Here is a 26760-nt window from a genome sequence, read left to right as displayed (position 1 = left end):
CATATTATTGCAACGCTCCGAATCATTAACTTCGTGCCACTCCAGAGCATTGCATTTTTAGCAATCGTTGACCATAGAGCAGTTTTCGAGACCCCATTTTAAAACCAAAGTTTAGTTCGAGAGCCCCCTATTTTCGTTTTTGGTGTGGCACATAGGTATCAAGATATACATGTAATTCGCCCGGGGGGGGGGACGTAGTAGGCCCACAGGTTGACTGGAAGTAAATGTCAACGCAGTGAATACTTACGTTCGTCCAGTGGTAAAGTTTTGAATTTTTAAAATGCATAAGTACATCTCAAGGGAAGGAAGTGATGATGAACATGACAATTGTATCAAATAATGTGCGACTTTCATTACACGCAAGCAGCGCCTGGAGTATTAACGGCTTTGAGGGGGCTAGTCGACCTACATACAATTTTTGTTTCTCTCCCTCCGATGGTTTTATGCGTAACAGGGAATTGCGTGACAAAACCTCTCTTTCTATTTTCTTTTTTTTTTCTATACTCCCTCTTCTATTTCTTCTATTCTCATGTGCATGTCCAATATTTGAAGCATCATACTAGGCCTCTGACTACGACAATGCAGGTTTTGCTCTGTTAATATGCATGATGGTATATAGAACATTATACTTATTTGCCTTCTTTACAGTGTACGCAGGGCCGTAGCCAGAAGCATTTTGTTGGGGGGGGGGGGTGTACCAGCTGAATTTGCCAACTAACTTTGACGCGACAGCACCAACATGAGCACAGGGGAATGTGATGGGGGATGTGCCCTCCCCACAATAATCACATGCTGAAAAATGAATTTTTAGAATTGAATTAGTGGCATTTAGGGGCCCTTTAAAGTAAATGATACAAAGATATTTGCACTGTAAAAATAAACATTTTGGATCAAAATAGAAAGGCTAGTATGCCGTATATGTAGATGCTAACTTGCAGTATAATGATATACCCTATTTATTTATTATTTTTGTTAAAATATCTTTATACAGGCAGTCAGGACCATATTCGATATACCACTAACGAGAATGTTAATGCGAAAACGTTAGTTTCGAGGTTCAACCTGTTATGCAACATTGCGCAATACTTTGGCCGCTGTGCTATAGCTATGGGAAACCGACCTCCGGTTTTGACATTCGATGAAACAAAAAATTATTTCGCGCTATGTACAGGTTGGTTTATTTTCTAGTTCCCTGTGTTGGAAGATGAATAAATGAACTAGCGGTTCAGAATTTTTCAGAATAAACTAACCTGTACATTGGGCGAAATTCGCGTCGAAACAACAAGTTTGAATTTTGGCTAAGAAATCCTCAACGGTTGTTCGTACACTAGTCTCGGAAGGACAGTCGTATATAAGTTCGGACTGTCAACCCATATTAACACATATACAGCCAGCACACGATCGACGTATGCGTAGCATGCAATATGCATTGACTGCGAGCATGCGCTATTCACATGCAAGCTTGGTATGCTGGCATTGCATAACACCATGAACATGATGAACACTGATGCTTTGTCTTTTCGGAATAGTCTTTCATTCGAATTCTTTAGTAATACCTTGCACTGTGCCTTACTATCTTCCCGTCCCCTTTCCCGTTCTTTAAATAGATATCATTAAGGCATTCGTAATGAAAATGATGCAAAAGACAACTGCTGTATCACTGGAGTGTGAGAGGAGAATTGGTGAAAAATATTTATTTTGTGACGACTCAAATAATTGGCAAAAATACGATAAGATGTTTCAACGGTAAGACTACCAATCTACGGATAAGAGAAGGATCTGTTACATAAACTGCAATTTAGCTTTTTTCGGGTCGAATCAGCTGCTTAGTTTGGCAGTACTCTGAGAGCAACTGGTAATATTATGGAGGCTGGGCTCCAATCAGAATTTGGGATTCCAACCTGAAAATCAGTTGGCAGGTTGGAGTTTTATGCAACAGACCCCAGATATGCCAGAGTATAAAACTCCCGCCAACATCTCTTCGGTTGGTGTTCCTGTGCCATATTTGCTGTGTGTGCTTTCATGAACAGGGGCTATATGGAGAGATTAACTTTCATTAACCATACATATATTATTTTTTTGGTTTATCACCAATGACTGTGGAAGCGATTGGTCCCAAACTGGGACGATCGAAGAAAAGTGTGCCACTTGTTATTTGTTGGAACAACTTAATGAAATGCATTTCTCAGTGATTGACTCACGATGGACAAGCGTGGAATACTCTAATTTTGAATAACATGATTTTCTGTGAAGTATCGCTGTTCTAATGGCAGGTTATCAATGGATTTCATTTTAAGGTAGGATACATGAACTCCTGTGGTTTCATAATCATAGTTGTGCGCTTATTTTACAAATGCTGAGCTAAGCTAGGCTACCCATGTGATTTCTCCATGGGCTGGAAGAGAGGATACAGAAGAGAGGGAGAGAGAGAGCGTGAGAGGGAAAGAGAAGCGGATAATCTTATGTGTATACAAGACGGTACGGGCAGACGGGTACACAATGTACTCTCATACTCATACACACCATGCACACGGGAGTTACGCCGATGCGAGATCGTAGAATGTTTCGCATTTGAGAAAACGGCTGTGAAAATGCTAGTTTTTTCGATCGCACAGAGCGTATCGATAGAGACGCCGACGCCGATCGAAATCCCTCTATGGGCATAAGTAAGCCATGAACGTTTCCACACTAATATTTCCTTAGTGGAAAATCGAATATGGTCCTGACTGACAGGATAGCAGGCTCAGATGAACTGTTTTTCAGTCTGGTCATGTTAACATAAAAATAACATATATACATCAGTGTAGTAAAATCACGCGAAATCGTCATTACGCAAACGTGTAATAAAATGAGGTCACCACAGTGAATCGATAACAGCGAGAGCGCTGCACATTGCCAGCGGTTCACGGAGATTTGCACGCAAACCTATGAGAAACAAGCGAGAGCGAACGATTCCACGAGCTCTTCCCCTTCTTTCCCTTCCCGGCGATTTGTCCCAAAACAAAAGGATTTCTGCAAAGTACGATACTTTGTTTTTCAACTTTATTAGCATTCGATCTATCCGCGCCGAATTTTTTTTTACCGTGGCATTTTGTTATAAATTACCAAAAGAACCTGTACATCAGTTTTGCCGAGCTGAATAAAACGACTGATAGGCGTTTATGACAGCCGTCATTCACGTAAATTTTTGTATCCGATCTGTGAACTTTCATTCTACACGTAGTGTACTGATCAATATGCACACAACGTCGTACTTGAAGGTTCGTTATATTATTAATATTCAGAGGTGATAGCAACGGGGAACAAAATATTGACATGTACGATAAAAACCAGTAAAAACTATTTAAAAATGATGAGTCCTTGATGCAGTTCACCGACACAGTGAAGGATCAGGATCATCAATTACAAAACAGATGAACATGTGATGAAATTATAAAACTTACATGACTTGTCCAATATCGCATGGATCATTAATATCCCTTATTTTTCCTTTGGCTTATGACTGTTAACATGGTTAAGTGCAGAAAAGGGGGAAACGGTGAATAATTTGGTACTGGCTGTATGGTCCCGTGGTCAGTTAGCGTGCATGTTTGTAGGCCTACATTCACAATGATCACGTCGATGGTCAGAGAACACTTTCCCTTCATCTCAATTCTCTCTTATCATGCTTATCATTACATGTATCATGTGTATACCAGGGAGATGGGGTTTGGTGTGTGCATGACCGTGTGCATACAAGGAAAGATAGCCGAGGTAAAGGCATTAGTTTGTGTGTAAGTTCATTGGGCATGTTGGGTCGTCTCTTCGGTCAAGAGCGTGGGTGCTGTAAAAAATAAATCAATTTAAATGTTTCGGTAGTTTGTGCATTTTGAATATTATGGGGTATGTCGTTCCATCGCTTGGCACCAAAAAATCTCAAAGCTTGTTTGAAAATTGACAGGTTAACAACGGGTGCAACTACGTTAAGGCTATCATTATTTCTTGTGTGGTAATTATGTCGATCACAGACTATTTCAATGTCATTACAAAGTTGGGGAGGGGCTAATCCATGTATACATTTAAACATTTGTGTGGCAAGAAAGTATTTTTTCGTTCATCCATGTCAGTCCTGGATAGGTTTTTTTTTACAAGTGTTTAAAGAGAAATAGTTTGATCAAAGTTTCAAGTTATGTAACGTGCGGCTCTTTTTGCAATCTATAAATTTTGCTTGTGTTTTTATCAGTAGTATTTCCCCCAAATAGGTAATCCATAATCGTTGCAAGGTTGTATTGTAAATTTATAAAGAGTGTTTAATAATGAAGGACTTAAATTTTTCCTTAATTTTCCAAGGGAACGGATCTTGAATCCAATGGATTTGCATACGTTATTGACGTGAATGTCCCATTTAAGATTGTATGTATTAAAACCCCTAAATAACGAATCGACTTAACTTGCTCAATTTCAGTCCCATCAATACAAAATTTAATAACATCATGGGAGCGTGTTAAATGGTTAAGTCTATACCATTCATTAAGGGAATCCATATTTGATTGCCATTTTGAGTTATTGTCTCAACATCTTTACCAGTCTCAAATATAAAAACATCATCAGCAGAAATTGCTATAACACCAGACTTAATTGATTGTGATATATCATGTATAAATGCACGAGAAGCGTGGGAGCAAGAACTCCCCCTTGAGGTACTCCTACAGAAAGTTCTTTCTTAGCAGAAAGCTTTCCTTGTGAAAAACTACCTGATTTCTATTTCTAAGGTAACATGTAAACCACTAAAGCATATTTCCTACTATACCATATTGTTGCATTTGAAAGAGTAACATCTCATGATCTACACAATTGAAACATTTCGATATATCTAAGAAACATGCTCCTAATTTTTTCTTTTTCATTAAATGCATCAAGGAATTCATCAATGACTCTGTGGAGACACGTAATCGTTGAGTGGTGTGGTAGGAAAGCATACTGTTCAGTATTGATGAAATTGTCTTTAAGGAGATATCGGAGCAATCGCTCTTGAATCTCCTTTTCTATTATTTTAGAGATATGACTAAGTACATATATTGGGCGATAATTTGCTTCTTCATTCCTTGGGCCTTTCCCTTTATAGATTGGAGTTGTTCTTGCCAATTTCCAGTCTTCTGGTACATCACTACATTTTATACTTCAAATAAAAATTCGGGTTAAAGATTGATGAATATATGGTGCAGCTATTTGAAGTAATTTTGAATCAAATCCTAATACATCAACATTACTTGTTTTGTCTAAATGAAGCAAATGTTTAAGGATTTTCTCCTCTTTTAAATATTCTACTTCAAATTTGTAAGTACAGGTGGGATTTTTCCAATTTACACACACATTTTGAGGAAAAGATTGCAATACATTTTTACCAACATTGACAAAATAATCATTTATTTTATCACTATCTATACAGCAGGATGATGAATTATCTTTCTTGGACTTGCCTGTAACTTGTTGCATTTCTTTCCATAATTTCTTACCATTATTACTGTATGTAATGGAGATGTCACTGAAATAAGCACTTTTTCTTTCGTTTTGAATTCTGTTTAAGTAATTCTTGCATTTAACAAATTCATAATGATCATCTTGAGATATCGTTGAATGGGCTTTAATCTTTATATGGACACGCTTATACATGAGCTGGATGGTATCCGAAGTAATCCAAGGGCAGTAACAATCTTTTACCCTTACTTCTTTGAAAGGTGCATATTTTTGCTTATTTTCAAGAATGTTTCTTTTTAAGAGTTCCATACCAATGACAAAGCCTGAGAGCTTTCATGAGGTAAATTGAAAATATCACTTGTTTTATATCTTCTAAAAATTGATCTTCATCAAAATGTTTGAAATCTCGAAAGCGTCTTGATTTATGAATATTATTTGTATTCTTTAAGTCAATCACAGTATAAATAAGATAATGATCACTCAGTGAAATATTCAGTACATCAGTTTGAACATGTTCTGGGATAGAGCTCAAGATGTGATCGATACAATTTGCTGATTTGGTAGTAACTCTCGTTGGCTTAGTGACCAATTGCGTTAACAAGAATAGATTCTCTAGACAATGAACAGGATTATCATTAAAGGATTCATCAAGTTTGTAATCTACATTCAAATCACCAAGAATAAAGAAATTCCATATTCGTGTTATTTGCTTTTTTTAAAGTTTTCTGTAATTTCCCCAAAATAAGATGAATTCGTGTCTGGAGGTCTATATATACAACAAATTAGTAATTTGGGAAAATTCAGGCCTTTAATTTCTATCCAGATGGCTTCTAAAGAGCTATCAATAAGATCATCTCTTTCGACGCATGTTAGGGTACTCTTTACATAGATACAAACACCGCCGCCTCGACGGCCATCATCTCTGTCACGATGGTAGATGGAGTATCCTTGAATTTTCACAATGTCACTAGAAATTTTATTGTTCAACCATGTCTCTGATAGACATAATACATCAATGTCCATAGTTTTCAAATGATAATTGATTTCATTGAGTTTATCTAACAGACTTCGAACATTGAGATAAGCTACTTTAATTTCTTAGAGTTTGGTGTGTTAATTGTTTTCTTTGTTTAACTTGAAAGTGTTTCTTTTGCGCATCTTTATCGGCACAGCCTTCCTGGCCAGATTTTTAGTTGTAGTTTATATTCTTACAAAATTTGCGTTTTTGACCAAGTTCATTACAGAGGTAGCATCTGATTTTTTCCCTGTAGCGGCAGTTTTGGTACTTATAATTTGTTTCTCCGCAGTAAAAGCATCCAGAGTAGTTATGGGAGGATGTAACATGCGCGTAACTCATTATGTGACTCCATAGTTGAGGTTCATTTGATACATCTATTGCAGGTTGCAGATGTGGGTTCTGCATTTTCATGGAGGTAGGATGCGGGGATGATGATGGTAAGGGATGTCTAGAAGCATAGGTGAAAGATAAGGTTCTGCGATTCTCGTGCCTGTGTTGATCATCGTTTGAGATAGGCATATCTCTTTCTGAGTTGATGTAGCGGATTAGACTGTCGGCGAATAATTTAACACCTTCAGGACTGAGATGTATGCCATCATTGCATAGATGCCGGGTTGACTCAATGCAGTCATTGTTGATGAACCCCCATCCATGGGATAAGGCCATTGAGATTAGTCGAGCATTGGTGTCATTCAGTTTGTTTAGAAGTTCACTTTGATACGCTCTTCTTTTGATGATGGAGCTAATCGATATCGTATCTAATGAAGTGCATTCACCTTGGACTTGAAGGGCCAGTGACTCTATTTTCTTTTCAATAGTAATCGAGTCATTCACTGCCATGTTATTTGATCCAACGTGTATGATGACCTCTTTAGGCAGGGTTTTTTTCAACCATATTCCTTGTTGGTTCAAACAAATCTTCTACTTTTGCTCCTGGAAGGGTCTTACATTTAATTCTCTTTGTTGACGACATCGTAGATGGGTTGAGAGGCTTTATCATTGAATCTCCTATTATAAGAACACCACATTGGATCTTCCTTTTTCCTTCTCTGTTAGCATGAAGTCATTTTCTTTCTTCTGCCTATAATCTGCCAATTGCTCACAAAAACTCTTAACAATGGCGATTGTTTCTTCTATTTCATCTTCAGTGTTATCAAGCAGTAGAGTATCGTATCTGTTGTTTACTTCGACGTTAGGGACAGGGACCTCCATGGGAGAAGATGGACTTTCATTCATTTGAGCATTCATGTTGCTTTGTGTAGGTGAGGTTAATGACTCTACCAATGACGAAATCTGGTCTTTCATCTGAATCAATTGTTTAGAAACATACTCTCTTACAGCTTTTTTGGTCCCTTGTGATATTGGTAAAGGGCTATCACTAGTAGATATCATATGTCGAAAGCCCATAAAATTGGCAAAATGATGACAAATATTAGAGTTAAGATGAGGGTAGATCTTGCATAGGCCATCATAGATGTGTTCGTTTTCGGACATTTCATCTTCCGTCATGTAGGATTTTAGAAGATATCAAACTGCCGATAATAAACTAGTTTTAGTAACATATTTGGGCAGTTTATAACGAAAAGAATCATTGCCCGATGTCCCAGAGCATTCGCTCATTTTCAGATTTGACATGATGAAAGATGATCGAGATTGTGTGCTATATTGGTTCCATTTGGTTTCGGCACGTGCAAGAAAATGTAGAAGTGCGATTTATGAGTCAAGAACTTACGTTGCATAGATCGTGATCAATAGATCGTAGTCCGCCTCTGATACAGGCGCGTACGCAAGGGGGGGGGGGGGTTCGGGAGTTCAAACCTCCCCCTTTGGTTTTTTTTTTTTTTTTGCTTGTCTCAACAGAGGTCGGTCTGGTCAAGGAGTTATCGGGCAAGAGCCTGATAACTCCTTGGTCTGGTTACGGACAGTTCCCTACCCAATAATGTATATGACAGCAATAATGAACAGAATCTCATGGTTTCCGACGAAAAACACAGAAAAAATTTCCGCTCGCTTCGCTCGCTCCATTTTATTATATCTTTTATTTCCGCATGTCGCCGACATGATCACGGTATCGCCATTAACAAGGCCATACATGATTATTATGATGTATACTTATGAATACAACTGAACCAAGACAAAGACATACGTTTTCTTACAAAATATGTTTTACCAATATGAAAACCAAAATGACGGAAAACGCTAAAATGTCGGTTAGCTCGCTCCGCTCGCTCGTAATAATTGATGAAATTCCATAAGTATCAAGTGTCCTGATCAAGGCCGTATTATGAGTGTTACGAAAAGAAGGACATGTCGCATTGACTAATACTTGATTTACTAACAAACTATTGACAAGAAATGTATGTTTTGACGGGAAAACGCGAAAATTTCGGCTCGCTCACTCCGCTCGCTCGTAATCATTTATGAAATTTCTTAAGTTTCTAGTCTCTTGATCAAGGCCATATCATGAGACTTACGAGCAGAAGGACATGTATTATCAACTAATATGTAATCATTACCAACAAGCTATTGAGAAGAATTGTATGTTTTGACGGAAAAACGCAAACATTTCGGCTCGCTTGCTCCACTCGCTCGTAATTATTCATGACATTTCTCAAGTTTCTAGTGTTCTGATCAAGGCAATATCCAGGCGCGTAGCCAGGGGGGGGGGCGGTCGCCCCCCCAAAACGTCCCCAAAAAGAAAAAAAAGAAGGGAAAAAAGGAGAGGAGAAAAGGAAAAGGGAAGGAAGGAAAGGGAAGAAAGGTAGCTTTGTGTTTTTTCTTTATTTTTTTCTCAAAAGTGAAACTCCTTCACTCTTCTTGCTTTAAATTCATATATGAATTTCGCTTCCGCGCTGCACGCGGTTAAATGACAATACTGAAGTTCTCCATTGTTCCCCCACCTTTTCTCTAACCCTGTTTTTCCACCTCAGCTATGTGCTTCTTGCCAGTTAAAGTTAAAATTGTATACATTAGGGCATGAATTTGAGTAAGGTTAGGCCGAAGTAAATGTATGAAGTTATCTTTTTTTTCAATTGATCGCGCAACTTCTGGTCTGGTCGGCTCCGAGCGGGTAAAATCTTTATATCAGTTTCTGCCGTCACCTCCATGAAGTCAGCTTCTCCCGCTTTTCAGCTCATTACTATAAACAACCATAATTTGGGGGCAAACAGGTTCCTAATTTAAAAAGAGGAAGGTATGGAATTCGTGTCGTATTAAATAAAAAATACAATATTTTTTTTTATCAAATTGTATTAAACTTCATGTCATTTCCCTGTATACATTCATCTCCTGTCCTGTTTTGCGCCCTCAGTTTGAAATTTTGAATGACACTTAAGTTTCTTTATATTCAAAATGAAGCGCTTCAGGATAAGTCAAAAAATAATCATCCTTTATTATATAGATAGATAATTTCAATAAATCACAGAAGTTTCAACTTTATGCGCACTATTTTCCTTGTAATGAAGTTCAATAATCTTCGGGGAGGAATATCTTCCTCTACCAATCTTCTCCTCTGTTTTGCGAGTTAAAAATATGCACTGATGCTAAATTGTTTGTAATCAAATCTGATCTTTCCAAAGAAAGTTTCAATATATCTTTGAGAATACCCTTTTCTCGGGACCCTTTTTATGGCAAGAAAAATTGATAAATCACTTTAGCTTCCGCGCTTCGCGCGGAGTTATTATCATTTTAATTTCCTCCATTGTATACCTCTTTTGTGCGTTTACAATCACTTTTGAAAACAAGGTTCAAAATCGCAATATAGTCAACCGAATTGGAGGTACTAGAGACAAGAGAAACGGCTCCTTTTCATTTTAATTTATGAAACACCTCCCTGCACCCACCCCCTAGGGAGCGCGCTTCGCGCGCTCTGTAAGTGTTGGCACGCTTCGCGTGCATTTACCGCCCCCTCCAAAATGAAATCCTGGCTACGCGGTTGGCCATATCATGAGTGCTACGATCCGAAGGACATGTAGCATCGACTATGATACCAACAAACTATTGACAAAAAGGCTATGTTTTCAACGCAAAAACGAGAACATTTCTGCTCGCTCGCGGGTCATGACCGCACTGTTACATACCCATCCCCACTTAAATGTTATTGTCTTATTTGCAGCGCTGAAAAAAAAATCATCACTTCCCCCCCCCCGCTCATCACTTTTTAGAGACTGGGGGGAGATTAAAAAAGATCAGCTCGACCCCCCCTTTCAAAAATCCTGCGTACGCGCCTGCTCTGATAGCATATGGGACTAAAATATTTTGGCATCTAGTCGTAGTCCATATATTTCCCTGTAGTGAGTTATATATCCAACACGTTTGTTCCCTTTTGCTGAATCCAGATTGTTTCATAGTATCCATGTATATCCTCTGACTTAAAAAAGTAGTTCTATAATTTACTGTACCAGTGAACCAAAGAAAATGCAAATTTGAAGTAATATTTCGTGATTCCGAGATCCGTTCGCAGTAAACTTTGGTTTTTATTTCATTTTTTTATGCCAGGTATATTGACCTAATTAAGACATATTAAGGACTCTGCCATTAAATGGATATGTATGTTAGTGATCAAATAATGCGATATTCAGTCTTAAAAAGGGAAATTATTAGAAAAGTTTTGTAATCATGATACATACCTGTCTCACAAAACAAACAATGTGAGCTCAAAGCGCGAGCTGAAATTTTTTGTATAACTTGACCCTAAAAAGGGACATTTTAAGGACTATATTTTGGGATTGCGTACGTATCTCATCATAGTCATCTAATGCGAGCGCCAAGCGCTTGCTTATTTTGTTAGATTTACACCTTAGAACATGAAGCACTTTTTGTGGTCATTGTAATCATGAATATGATATGTATTTCTTTAATGTAATATTGCAGCCGAGAAGCAAGAGCTAACAGTTTTTGAAATTCAGACCTGAAGAGGGGCATTCTATGGCTTGTTTGCAGGAATTTACTATTTCACTAATCAAGTGATGCGAGCGCGAAGCGCGAACTGAAAATTTGTTATAATTGGATCAGAAATTTTTAAGGTCTGTCTTTAGGAATTCGTTCACTGCAAAAACGGTGGTGTTGATTTAACACCAGCCCGGTATCTATATCGGTCCACACCAATGCGAACGTAAGCAAGTATATAGTAATAAAAAAAGCATTTGTCACTACATTGGTTGATCTATAAAAGTTCTTGATAAACGTCATATGGCTGAAGGTGCGTTCATCCTATGCAACACTTATTGGTGCTGTCATGAAAAGCAAGTAATCATTCATTCCAAGTGAAAGGAAGAATAGACTTCTTGACTTGTCAATTGACAAAAGGGCTGCGTCAGCAACACTTTGCAGATCTCTTGCCACTGCCATGTCATGGGATCATTGTAGTTCCACTTTTAATGTCTGGTGATCTACTTCTTTTGGAAAGAGTTTACAAATCAAAGTAAACAACATCTGCCATCGTTGGAGTTGCTGGCGTTGGAGGATAGAGCAAACGTGACATTGGCTTCACTTTGTCAAGTGTTGGCTGCATTTTTTCCTTGAATTGCAGTATTGACTGCATCCCCAACCTGTCCCCACTCCCACCCATCCCCACCACAAGCACATTCTGATACCATAAATAAAAAAAATATCTTCGGCGACAGGATTTAGTAAAAATTTTTTTTTGCCAACTGCAAACTTGTAGACAAGTCTACAAGTTGTATACTTGTCTTCATGAATTTGCCAACTGCAGGGTTACCAGTTTTTAAGTCTTGTGTTATGTTCTTAGATCTGATACGGGGCAGTACTTGTACATCACTTTGCTGACTGGAAGAGCGTTAAGTGTTCTGCCACTTTAATAGGCCCAGTTTTTGATTTGCCAACTACACTTTGACTTTTATTATTCAACTCAAACCTTGGAAATTCATCCCACCCCATATTTCTTTACCTAGTCTTGCCTCTAATTTTACAAAACTAATGTGTTTGTTAAATCGTCAATAATTATGGGATAATTTGCAAAATCACAAGCTTGTTTATATTGGGGGAGGACCGGGGGCTTACTTTGTGTGTAATTATAGCTCAATTTGTTTTGTCCTTTGTATTTTGCTGACAAGTAGGGCTCTAAGCCTGGCTACATGGACTTGGATTTGCGCCAACTGGTTGTCTTTACTCTATCAGTCGTAACCTTCTTCGAAGTTGGTACCCCTATTTTTCTTTTATTTTTTATTTCTTTTTTTCTTTCTGTCTTTCTGTCTGTCTTTCTTTATTTCCTTCCTTCCTTCTGTCTTTCTTTTCTTTCTTTCCCTCTTTCTTTTTCTCCCCTATCCTCAATTTTGCCAACTGGTACATGATTCTAGCTACGGCCCTGAGTGTACGTTGCTATTATTATAATGGATATCTTCATCAGCTTGCTAATTGGTTAAATGATAACATTAACGTTTGTTTGTCCAACAGCGTTACGCCGGGGGAAAATATAAATTAATTTATGTCCATTGCAGACAATCTCCAATATTACAGATGTACTTACCTGACGTGTTCTGTTTATTAACATATCGCGCGTTACTTTGTATTTTCCTTCAGATATATTCGGCAAGAAGATCTCAGAATCATTGACTGTGGGACAATGTCGTGAGAAGCTGAGACACAGGTACCTCGATAAATTGTGCAAAATTCAACTGAGGCCCTGGGATAAATCAAATTACGCTGAGCTCAAAGATTTGCATACGGTCGTAACAATGATGAGGAAAGATTCGAGTGGAAAAGATACCAAAAAGAAAGAAGAATTGGAGGGCTCTGTTGATAAGATATTCTCTACCAAAGTAAACGGGAGACTACCATCTCGTATCCTTATATCAGCTCCAGCTGGAGTAGGAAAGACAACAGCTGTTGCAAAGATAGCGTACGACTGGGCTCAAGAAAAAAAGGAATCGGCATTGGAGCAGTTGCCACTTCTTTTTGCTGTTAGATTTCGTAACACAAGCCACAGGACATCGATTGGGGAAGCCATCAAAGCCCAGCTTTTAAGCGACGTCCGTGATCTCAAACCGGACGATATAGAGAGTTTCATCCGTGAAAATCAAGAGATCTGTCACATCATACTTGACGGACTGGATGAATATGCCGGTATTTCTTCACTGAACAATATTGTCAGCGTCATTCGATGTGACGAGTTTCCACAATGTCGCGTGCTTATAACAACACGCCCTCATCTAGAAAGCTACTTCAATCATGATGACCTTCCAAGGGTATACACTAAAATGTGGATCGAAGGATTTTCAATGGAGAGTTCCAGAGAGTACATCGATAGATTCTTCACACTGTCTTCGAGCGATGTAAAGAGGGATAAGCTGAAAGAATACCTCAACGACCAACCACTCATCGATGAACTTGTAAAAACACCTCTCTTTTGTCTTATGATCTGTCACCTGTGGAGTGAAGATCAACTAGGAAGTGATGTCAGTACCCAAACAGATTTGTTTGACAGTGTAAATACATTTTTAATGCACCATGCAAATGCTCGCTCAGGTTTAACATTCACTCACAAAAACATAAATGGGATCGTCAACGAAATTGGCAGAGTTGCGCTCTACGGTCTACTCCATGATGCCAAAAAACTAATCTTCACGCCCCGAGATTTCCGAAGAGTTCCTTGTATCCTTGATAAAGCATGCGAGCTCGGAATAGTATCAAAGACGACAGTGCCAATCACAAACCTTCCTCAGTCCGACGAGACCACTTCAACTCAAATTGAATTTTATCACAAATTAGCACAAGAACATTCGGCGGGAAAATTCATCGCTAGTGTAACATGGCGCATACTATTGTGGTTAAGAGTATCTCAGTTGGACCGAATATTTTGGAAGATTAATTCAAACATCGGAGACTATGAGCAACTCATCCGGTTTGCTGCTGGCACAGACAGGCATCTAGGAATACGAATAATGGAGGCACTCCTTAGAAACGAACATTTGGAAGAGAGCGAACGGTATCGCATTCTACTTGACTGTTCATCAGAGTCCAAGGAAAGTGGAGGAGACGTGTCTTCGTTGGTTCAAAGATGTGTCACTGCACAGAGTATGATTCTTAAGTCACCAACTATCTACACTGTCGTTGGGCTGCAAAATCTTCCGAAGCCACTGCAACGTGAGGTATCTAAAGCCAGAATGTACATTCCTCTTTTCAACAAAGAAAAAAATCTGAATGTCATTTAATTTCACATTTCCATTTCCATTAACTCTTTGCACGCTGAATATGATCTTGGGGGAATGATAATGAAATTGTTTCCATGTTTTTTTCTTTAATTTGAAATTTTCATACTGCACCATTGATAGTTATTATTATATATCCTACATAAATTTAACCCAGGGGTGGTTTTCTGAAACTCTGTCATAACTTTTGTCATAAATTTTGTCATTTCTCTCCGAGATGTGACACCGCTATGATTGTCACAAATCGGTATTCTGAACATTGTCTTTTCCCTGTCATATCTCTCAAAGTTCCCACCCATCTTTTCGGAAGCAAACCAATCAAAATCATCGTTAGTTCCCAGTTGGAGCCCTTCTAGCCAATAGGAAAGCCCCGTGGCAGGTAGGGCGTATCCCCAAAACAGTTGCTGGCATCGCGCAACTACGCGTATATTGATGCGCTTCATTACAAATTACATTCAACGCTAGATCACATTTTTACTTTACATTCGTTACTTGAATTATACCTGTTTGGCAGAGAAAGGGTATATTGTGCGTTCATCGATTATCGTAAGGCGTTTGATATTGTTGATAGGACATCACTTTGGAACAAATTACTTACAAGTGATATAAATGGAAACTTTTTCAAAGTGGTTAAGAATATGTACACACAAGCTAAATCGTGTGTTATCAAAGATGGTGAAAAATCAAGCCTATTCGACTGTAATATCGGAGTACGTCAAGGAGAAAATTTATCACCATTAATATTTGCTATGTTCATAAATGATTTTAAAGAATATATCAGTGAACGTTATGATGGTCTTGATGTCTTACCTGAGAAGCTTCAGTCATCATTACTAGATCATGGAATTGATGTGTACATGAAGTTATTTACATTACTATATGCAGATGATACCATTGTCCTTGCCAAATCTGAACAAGAACTTCAATGTGCGCTCAATGCAGTATCAGATTATTGTAAAAGATGGTATTTAAATGTGAATATAGACAAGACGAAAATTGTTATATTCTCCCGTGGCAAAGTAAGGAAAACTGGTTCATTTACATTTAATAACCACGCTCTTGAAGTAGTAGATGACTATGTATATCTTGGAATTACCTTCAATTATAATAATTCATTTCGGAAAGCTCAAGCTAAACAACTGAATCAAGCAAGAAGAGCAATGTATAGCATGTTGAATAAGATTTATCATCTTGATTTACCAGTGGATATCCAAATTGAGTTATTTGATCAACTTGTTTTACCGATACTCCTCTATGGGTCAGAAATATGGGGTTTTGATGTGATTAGAGATTTAGAAGTGTTTCACATGAAATTTTGCAAGCAGATTCTTAAAGTTAATAAATCAACGGCAAACTGCATGGTTTTAGGCGAACTTGGAAGATTCAAATTAGATAAATATATTGAGAATAGAATGATAAACTTTTGGTGTGGATTAGTTCACAGTAGTAAAACAAAAATGTCTGGTATGATTTATGAGATTGTAAAGATACTTTCTGATCAAGGTATATATCAGACAAGCTGGTTAACAAAGATAAAGCAAACTCTTGATAGATTGGGTATGACGAATTTATTTGACATTTCTGATTCCTCGAGCAGAAATTGGGTAAAGCAAGCTGTAGATCTACGAGTAAAGGACTCACAGTTTCAAAATTGGTTAACGTTCATAAACGAAAACTCTCAGTGTATTAACTACAGAATATTCAAAGAGAATCTTCGTCTAGAAAGTTACCTTGTTAATATGAATAAAAAAGATAGAATCCCTTTTTGTAGATTTCGTTGTGGAAATCATCGACTTCCTATTACCTCAGGAAGATATGAAAACCGTCAAAGAAACATGAGGCTTTGTACATTATGCAACCTTCAATCAATTGGTGATGAATTTCACTATATATTCGTTTGTCCTTTTTTTGCTAAAGAAAGAAAGTTTCATCTTAAAACATATTACACTGATAGACCGAATACACTCAAAATGAATCAGCTATTTAGCTGTGAAAAACCAGAAATCCGTTCCAACCTTGTTAAATTTTGCAAGAAAATTATGCTTCGTTTAATATTTTGAGCTGTAATTGAAAAATGGTATAACAGCCAATCATATGCTGATGCCATTACTTGCCTTATATTAAACAAATGTTTATGCTAATTATAATGTTAATAACCTGGGTTTTTAATCTTTAATTTATCCATTATCTCATCTGTAGGCCTTATTATCAAATTCTCTAAACTCTGACAAGCTCGAAATATAAAATTTTGAGCTTTTTTAAGGCTGTGGTTTAATATCCAACAATACGATAATGTTGTTACAATATGATTTATCTTTTTTTTAATCATATGTAAACTTTGATTATATTTTTGAAGATTCAAGGTAATATTTTAAATGTAATCATAAAATTATTTTTAATGCTAAAATTTGTATTATTTTTTTTTCTAAATGTACTCTAAATGAGATGTAAATTACTTGATGAAATACTATTTAAGATTTTGTACATTTATATGATTGTTTCTCCAATACCCACTCTGTGGGTGACATGGGAATAAATGTCATTGTCATTGTCATTGGGAGCTGTGAAGAATTTAGAGGAGAAGTAGAAAAGTAAGGAAAACAGAGAAAAAAAGGAGGAATAAATATGTAGGGCCTAACTAATTGCAGCATGAAAAAATAATTTTGAAAATTGTCATGGAAGATGAGTGACTAAGACCACAATCTAATCTAAATAATATAATTATTTGCTTGACATTCAGTCGGCAGAGTATCGGAAGATTTGGGACTAAAAGATATGACAAAATTTATGACTGATACCCCCTCTCATAACTTTTGTCATATCTTTTGCTTGTATAAAAGGATTGCGCGCATTTAAAGCCGCATATTTTTGCTGTGCGCTAAAGAGAAGAGACAAAATGTATGACAATTTTTGTGACAAAAGTTATGACATCCACCAGAATACCGATTTTGTCATATCTCTGAGATAAGATAAAATATGGAGAAAAGACATTGTTCAGAATACCGCCCCTGTATGCTAATTGGTTTAAATAGCATCATGTTATCAAACATAATTCTCACTATTTTGCGATGATGTCAAAAATGAAACGCCCACCGAAGAAAAAAATGCTATTCCGTGACGGCAATGATCGAATAGTCAACTATTCCATCATTGACGTCACAGATCATGATGGCGCAAGCACTAATAAGCGTTCTGCGCACTAAGCGCGTAGCTAAGCGCTTCAGGAAAAGTAGGTCAGTCGTTGCAGCTGGTTTGATTCAGATTAAAATAAGATGAGTACAAGAACTAGATTATGACGATCTATTTATATTACTTATTAAAGTAGGATATAAAACAAATATACCAGGCCTTCATTTCGAAAGTCTAGAGGGAATTATTCATCCTCGGTTGCTGGCATAATCACTATTTTTTTTCCCTCGGGGCTTCGCCCCTCCGGGAAAATAATAATGCCAGTCCAACCTCGGATGAATAATTCCCGCTATACTTACTCAATGCCTGGTATATTTGTATAGTATCATACAAATATTATGCAAGAACTATTGCCTTTTATTAGCTCACCTCATTTGAAAGTAAGGGAGAAAACTAATCATTGCGATTGTTGAATTTAATTATGCGAATATGCAAGATTGCAGCATCAGGGCGCGAAGTGTTAATACTACCATGTTCATCATGTATGTTCCTCTCACTCTCCCCTGATACTAGGTAAGAACAATGAGGTTCGTGGAGTCTGTGCTTACGGCTGACGTGACCAGACGAATGTGGTCCTGTCTCAAAGCATTTCCTAACTTACATACCATCAGCATCACAGATACTTCTTTAAGTGTTCCATTATCTCTTCAAAAGCTCCCATCAGTTACTCGTCTGTTAGCCAACAGAATGACGCCTAACTGTTACACAAGCGTACTCTTATCTCTACCTCATGCAAAGGAGCTCGATGTATCCATCTTAATCGAAGATACGAGCAACACTTTCGAGATGAAAACCGATACTAACAGTATGAATCAAATTGGACATAGTTCACATGATCTCCACACAATCAATGTGACACTTCAACAATGCGTGTCACAGTCACTGGGTGAATTCAATTTTGGATTGAAATCTGGAGGGCTTGCCCTTCTTTTTGGGGAACAATCTCGGAATCAGCACCTACTATCTGTTTCTGGTGATATGAGCAGATACGGAGAAACCCTGGTTGACCTGTTTGTCAAGACGACACAACTCACCTACTTGAATTCTCCGTAAGTATTTTTTTTCTCTTATTAACGAAACTAGATCACCTTTCTATTTTCGCCTACCTCTTCCCTGATCTACATTAATTGTCCAATTCAGATCTTAGTTTACTCCATGCGTGAAATGTAGCCAAACAGACTGAGAGAAAGCTTCTGTGGGTGTCGTGGACCCTCTTTATGTATTTCTAATTCTTTGTTCAGTATTCATTTTCGTTTGTTTTTAAGAGATATAGTCTTTGATAAAGTCGTTGTTTAATACTTCAGATATAATTATGAATGGCTAACATGCAAAAGGGACTAAATCAATTTTTATTTTCTTTTCTTTTTCTTGCATGTTTTAATGGACATTCACCATGTTCATCAAACTGATCATAATCCAACTTCCAAAAATTTTAAGAACTTTATTAAAAATGGACGTGAAATATACTTTTCATGCAAAAGTGATAAAATCTCCCTTTGCCCAATCTTCATAAAACGCTGCCTTTTATTATTTCACCTAAATCAATGTTTCATTTCAGAAAGCATTTTCTTTCCTTAAAATCATGATTATACGTTTCAAAAATGCCAGTTAAAAACGTCCTATGGGATTTAGTCCCTTTGCATTAAAGGTCCAGAGTGGTAATGGATCTCTAAAACATGTAAAAAGGTTTGATATTAATATGATAGGCCCTCTATCTTCCCCTGCCCTTCCTATTGCAAGTTAAGATATTGAAAAGGTTTACTGGTCTGTTGTTAGCTATATGTATAAATTTTGACTGATATAGCAACACATTGAAATCAGTTTTTATGCAAAATGGACTAAATCCATAAACAAGTGAAACGCCTCTGGCAGTCTCGCCTGTATTACGCAATTCGATATATCAGCAGTGCCGCCTTTGAAAACAGTTAATGAATAATTATTTACAGAGGAAAAAAACTAATATGATAATAAAATATTATATCCATTGACCCAAAATGACTTTTGACCATGATCACGTGACCTAAGACATGTGTAAAAATATATTCATACTTGATTACCCGTATGTTTTTTAATGAGCAAGATCAATGAATCTTCTACGTTATGATGCAAATTCAACACATATTCCCAACACGACCAGAGTTCATTAACCTTTAAGTGACCTTTGATCTTAGCCAAGTTCCTGAAACGCACACAGGGTATTTAGGAATACATTGCTACTCTTTTGTCCAAGTTTCATGAACTAGATCCATAAACTTTTAAAGTTATGATACATTACCTAAAAAAAAAAATATGACCAAAGTTCGTTGACCCGAAGTGACCTTTTACCTTAATTTTGTGACCTGAATCTTGCATGGGATATTCAGTGATACACCTTATGTCCAAGTTTTATGAACTAGGTCTATATACTTCTTGTAGTTATGACAACATTTCAAAAACTTAACCTTTGGTTAAGATTTCAATTTTGATTCCCCCAACATGGTCTAAGCTCATAGTTACTAAATGACCTTTGTCCATAGTCATGTGCCCTATAACTCAAGCAGGATGTTAAGAAATACTTGATTAACCTTATGTCTAAGTTTCATGAACTAGGTCCATATATTTTTTTAAGTTATGATGACATTTAAAACATTAACATTGGTTAAGATTTCAATGTTGACGACGCCGTATGAAAAGCTGCGCCTATAGTCTCGCTCTGCTATGTGGAAGCGTCGTGGAAGGGTCGTGGTGTAGCGGTTCTGACTTGTGGTGTAGCGACTTTGACTCTCTCCTTGTAATCAGAGGGTCGTGTGTTCGAATCCTACCATAGCCTAGCATCCTTTGGCAAGGCGTTAATCCACGCTTTGCCACTCTCCACCCAGGTGTTAAATGGGTACCCGGTAGTATGTGAAATCCTATATGTAGTATGCCTAGCAATTGAGTCTTGGAACTCTTGTTGGAATGCTCCCCAGGGAGTGGAGAAGGTGCATAAATTGTATGCGGGCATGCACGTATCCGGTGACCGGGGTAATGATATGTCTGTAAAGCGCTTGGAGACGTCGTTCCGATGTATTAAGCGCTATATAAATTATGATATTATTATTATTATTATTACTATGCAGGCGAGACAAAATGATATATATATAGGAGTCATCTGAATTAGGCTACATTTTTGTTACGTATTTTGATGACTCTTGAACATAGTATAAGAACTTCCTGAAAGGAAACATAAATTTGGGTGAACTAAAAGGTAAATTCCCTGCCAACTCGTTCACTCGCCACATTAGTCTGGTCTGCTAATGAAATTCTTTGGACACGGTGGAAAAAAAGCAAGATTTTTTCCACCGTGTCCAAAGAATTTTTGACCTTTGAAAACAGAGGATGCAAGAAAATCTGACAGCAGGAACAGTGAAATAATAGGTGAAAATGAAAAAAAATAAAGTGGTCTGATAGACTAGTGCAATACAAACCTTAATAGCAGTGCATTATTGTGTATTCGCTTCGTTCTTAAATGAAAACAAATCTTGAGGTTTAAACTATTTCCTCTTTTTTGATGGGGCTCAGTTCCTAACTTTATTCTTTTGTGGTCATTTTTTAAGAGAGCCCCCCCCCCCAACAAATTTTTTTAAGAGTGTTCACATGTAAGTTCATAATTGTCATTGGCTTTAACCTTCTATTTGCTGTCATTTTTAAGGACCTCCTCGTCATACAAAAGAATTTAGAAATATCACTGAAGGGGATAAATACCCTGCCCAAGGACGTTAAAGGGGAATTCAACCAAAATAAAAACTTGTTTTTAGAGGAAAAAGAAAAATCAGACAAGTTTATAGGTTAAAGTTCAACACAATATTGGACACACAATCAGAAAATTGTGAATATTTAAAAGTTGTAAATGATAGTAATCGCTATTCAAACGGAGACTTCAAATTGGCTGCATGTGTGATATCATAGTCATGTAAGGCAAGAACTACATATGCAAGATTTTTTTCTCCAGAATCTACCAGCAGGAACAGTGAAAAATGGTTGAATGTAAGAATTTATAGGTTTAAAGTTGTCTCATAGACTAGTCCAATACAAAACTTAAAAGCAGTGCATTATTTTGTGTATGTTATATCATAGTGATGTAAGGCAAGGACTACTCTACCATAAGAAAATGCAAAAGGTCCCTTTTCAGCAGTGATACTTCAAATTGTATTTTTTTTTTCGTGAGGATATAAAAAAATATGCTACTTGGTTTTTATTAAGGCCTGAATGGAATGGGTACTTAGGAGAATACCTCAAATTTTGATATGGTAAAGTTGTTCTTGCCCACTTGTCATAATTTACTTACCCAGTTGTCAATTTGAAATGTGCATAGTATTAATGATCTTAATTTTAAAGCAGCCATCACTTTAGTTTGCTTCTCTGATTTCTTCTAAATTTTCACTATTCTGTTTTACTTATTTTCCCCTTTCCAACAGAACATTTTATGGTTACACTTCGTAATTCCAAAATACGTAAATTGCATATAACTCGATGTTCGTTAATCCGAAAACGAAAAAGGGTTCGTTAATCCGAACATTTGTGGCGTTATTCCGACGGTTCGATAATCCGAAAACGAAATAAGGTTCGTCGTACGGAAGGTTCGATAATTCGAAAACGAAATAAGGTTCGTTGTTCCGAAGGTTCGATAATCCGAAAACGAAATAAGGTTCGTTGTTCCGAAGGTTCGTTAATCCGAAAACGAAATGAGGTTCTTTGTTCCGAAGGTTCGTTTATACGAAAACGAAATAAGGTTCGTTAATCCGAAAACAAAATAAGGTTCGTTAATCCGAAAAATGAAAACCGGGAAAGCAGAGATAAGGGGGGGGGGGACACATTTGCCGCTCAGTTGTTATGAGAATGGGAAGGCAAGGGCGGCCGAACGAATTTTCGTTTAGGGGGTAATGCCAAAAAAGTAACTCATACGTCAAAATGGGCACTTTGGCGATATTTTCACCTTAAGATTATCATCTGCTTGAAGTCATTGCGTGTTTGATAGTGATTAAGTAGAGAAAAACATTTTTGAAGTGACTTCTTATTATGGCAAAATGTATATTTAGGCTTTATTTTTCGGGAGAGAGTATAATGAGCGAGCGGCTTGGTAAAAAAAAATCAAAGGTGAAATTGTAAAACTCGTTTTTGGGGGTCAATTTTATTCTTAAAATGGCATTATTGCGAGGTGTTGCGAACATGAATCACAAGCTAAGACTTTAGGATGTTTCAATAAAAAATGAAAATAAGTTTTTAAAAATCCGAGATTTCTGCTGTCATTAAAAGATGTGCATCTAAGTAAAGAATTAACACGAGCGCAAAACGTGAGCTTAAACATACTGACCAGAAAAGGAACCTGTTAAAGAAAGCATTAAGTGACCTCTTTAGGATGCATATTTTACCAGTCGAATGAGAGTGCGAAGCACAAGCTGAAAATTTGCAATATTCCAGTCTGAAAACTTTTATACTTTAAAAAGAGTATTTTATTTGGAAAAAAAGATGAAAAACGGCATATTTATTTTTGAAAAAGGAACTTTCCCATTTTGGAAAATATTAATTTCCCTGTTTTTTTATTTCATTTTGGGGTGCAAGTGCCCCCTGCCTCCCTGCCGGCGGATCCAACTTTCGTCAAATAGGGAGGGGGGCATTTTTTTTCAACCATATTTTCCTCGTTCGGCAGCTTAAAAGTTTTTGTTTGTTTCTTTGAAAGGGTAGTCCTAACAGTCGATTATTAACTTTATACTTATAAAATAAAGTAAATATGTAATAACATGATAAACCTTTTTAAAATATTGCGAGCGCGAGCTATATTTTTTTAATATGATGGGCAATATGTTTGTGATCTCCGAAACGAGATGCCTATGTAACTGAATTTAGATAATAACTGCGAGCAAGAAGCGCGAACAGAAATTTTAAATATTAGCTTTGACCTGGGGGCGTTTCATGAAATCAAATCTGAAGATGTAAAATTCGCCTTTTTGGTCAATTACTTTAAAAAGTGCATCCTTGTGAGATGTTGCGAGCGAATCACGTGCTCAAACCTTTGGAAATTTTATGTATTCCTAGAATGATAATAATGATAATAATGATTTAGATATTATTTGCAGGGAAGCCAGTTCAGTTCTGAAAATTGTTCTCCCAGCTATCATTATTTATTTTTTAACAAGAATGCTTAGAATGTCCAGTTTTTAGGTTGGAAAATCGTAAAATTTGGCTCACGTTTCTCGCTCGCATCAAGTATTGTTAATTGAGGAACTCATTCTATTCCTGGTTACAAAAAAGGTATAAAATGTCCAGTTTTCAGGTTGGAATATCACAAATTTTAAGCTTGCGGTTCGCGCTCTCATTATTCAGTTCGTGAGATATATATTCTATTCATGAGTCACTATGCAGTCCTTAAAAGGTCCAGTTTTCAGGTTGGAATATTACAAATTTTAAGCTTGCGGTTCGCACTTTCATTATTCAGTTCGTGAGATATATATTCTATTCATGAGTCACTAAATGCAGTCCTTAAAAAGTTACTTTCTGTCAGTATATAAACAAATTACAGCTCGCGCTCGCGTTAATTCTTTAGAAAGATACACATCTTTCTCACGATTACAAAAAATGCTCAGAATGTTTCAGTTCACGTCTTGTTACATGAAATGTCTATTAGTTGGAGCTTGCGATTCGCGCTTTTAACATCTCACAAGGATCATTATTAGGATTATTTTTATTTGTATTACCAGCAGAAGCTGTTATTAAAAATTACATCCCCTTCAATACAAATCCTATTATCTAGAGGTTACTCGCACGCGACCAACACACTTGATCCCTGCATCTATAAACCATTTGCTTAGGCAGCAATTGCTCAGATAAAATCGAAATTAGCCTATGCTTGATCCGGGAGCCTATTTTTAATGAAATACATGCTTTTGGCCACAACACACGCATGTATCATCGATCATTATTACTATCATTGCATAATATCGTGTAAACTTGTAATGACAACACCGTTTTTGTTACCAAAATGAATTATTTTCATTTTCGGAAATACGAACCTTATTTAATTTTCGGATTAAGGAACCTTATTTCGTTTTCGGATTGACGAACCTTCGGAATTACAAACCTCATTTCGTTTTCGGATTGACGAACCTTCGGAATTACGAACCTCATTTCGTTTCGGATTAACGAACCTTCGGAATTACGAAGCTTATTTCGTTTTCGGATTGACGAACCTTCGGAATTACGAACCTTATTTCGTTTTCGGATTGATGAACCGTCGGAATTACGAACCTTCGGAAATACGAACCTTCGGAATAACCGAAGCTTCGGAATTACGAATGTATGCGCATTTAATGACCAAGGCTGATTTCCCCTTTAACATTGAATATGAATCTTTACCCAAAATGAATAATTGTGCCATCTTTGAACTTTTTAGAACACTTTCTAAAAGTGAGAAGTAGTTAGATCTACAAGTAATTTTCCTGCCGTTCTGGCTATCGTATGTGGCTACCATGGTAATGCACTCTCTGACAAATGAAAAAAAAGAGAATGGCTCTTGCATATCTTTACATCAAGGCCAATGTGTGAGTTACACTTCATGAGTTCAAATTGCAAGGTTTTAACCTAAATTTCGCCATGTAATATGATGTTACCATAGCAACACAATTTCTGAAACACGAAAAGAAATTGTGTCTTGCATATCGTCACCTGAAGCCCAATTTGTGTGCACAATTTGAAGAAAATAGTTAAAAACCGTGGAAGGAGCTCTAACTGCACTATTTTTAACGATTTTGTGTCATAATTTACTGTTACCATGGCAACACATTGTCCAACACATGCAAAAAAAATATGTCTTGCACATCTTTATCCGAATACCAATATATATATATACACACGCACCAACAATCAACCCCCTCCACCACCCCTTTAGCTTGTTTATGAATCTGCTTTCAGATATTTGGTGCATTGAGATTACAGGACATATAGAACATCTGTTCAAAAAACGTCTGAATTCAAGAACTAAGCGAGAACAAAACAATGCACTGCAATTGAGTTTTGTACTGGCGCTAGTCTATAAATCAAACCAATTAGAAACCACAAATATTGACATTTCACCCATATTTGTTTTGTTCCTGCAGCCAGATTTTTTTGAGCATATCCTAGTTTTAATTCTTAATCATAAACAGGGGTCTGGAAAAAAAAATCATGCTTTTGTCCACGTTGTCCACAAGTAGGGTATTTTTGACACACCAGACTACATGGTCTACCTTCATTTAGTCTAATGCCATTCTGTCCGTCAACATTTTGTCTAACACCCGTTTGGTCCAATAACCATTTTTGGCCCAATCATCACTCCGTCTAATCACTTGATCATCTAGTACCATTTCGACTATAAAAAAATAACCAGTTGGTCTGATACCCATTTTCTTTACATTCATTTTGTGCAATTAACACTTGAAGCTTAATTGGACAAAGGTATATGAATTAAATAGCTATTGGACGAACTGGTTATTAGACAGACTATGTGGTCAGTGGACGAACTGACGGTAGACCAAATAATAGTAGACGAGATGGACGAATTGGCATTAGACGAATAGGAAATAAACCAATAAAATATGATTCCTGAATAATTAAAGGAGAGATATATTGATAAACATATGTCTTTATTATATATCAATGGAAATTATGTAATGATTCGGGGATTTATCATTAGGTCATTTGAAAATAATACATAAGGTGGAAATCGCCAATTAAAAAGCGCTAAAATGGCCCTCCGAAATATGTCTCGCAATTGACTCGAATTTGGTGACGTGTATGATGGTACCAGAGACGTGATTGGCTCTCCCACATCAAGCTCCACTTGCGTGCAAAACCTATTGCAAATGCTAGTGAACGTGCGATTTCTCTACACTGTCACTGAGTAGTTCGATCATGAAATTGAAGAGAACCCGGAAG

General features: G+C 37.0%; 1 protein-coding gene across 1 annotated transcript in view; it reads left to right on the top strand.

The window, feature by feature from the left end:
* Positions 1-26760, top strand: part of LOC121417741 — a 53709-nt gene that overhangs the window by 639 nt on the left and 26310 nt on the right. Inside the window, exons 2-3 of the mRNA XM_041611474.1 lie at positions 13016-14583; positions 18346-18881. Of these exons, the coding sequence (XP_041467408.1) occupies positions 13016-14583; positions 18346-18881 (2104 nt within the window). The remainder of the gene's footprint in view (positions 1-13015; positions 14584-18345; positions 18882-26760) is intronic.

Source organism: Lytechinus variegatus, chromosome 6 (genome assembly GCF_018143015.1).
Source record: "Lytechinus variegatus isolate NC3 chromosome 6, Lvar_3.0, whole genome shotgun sequence".
NCBI lineage: Eukaryota > Metazoa > Echinodermata > Echinoidea > Temnopleuroida > Toxopneustidae > Lytechinus > Lytechinus variegatus.
Note: the sequence above shows the minus strand (reverse complement) of the source record. Positions and strands in the feature narration are given on the sequence as shown.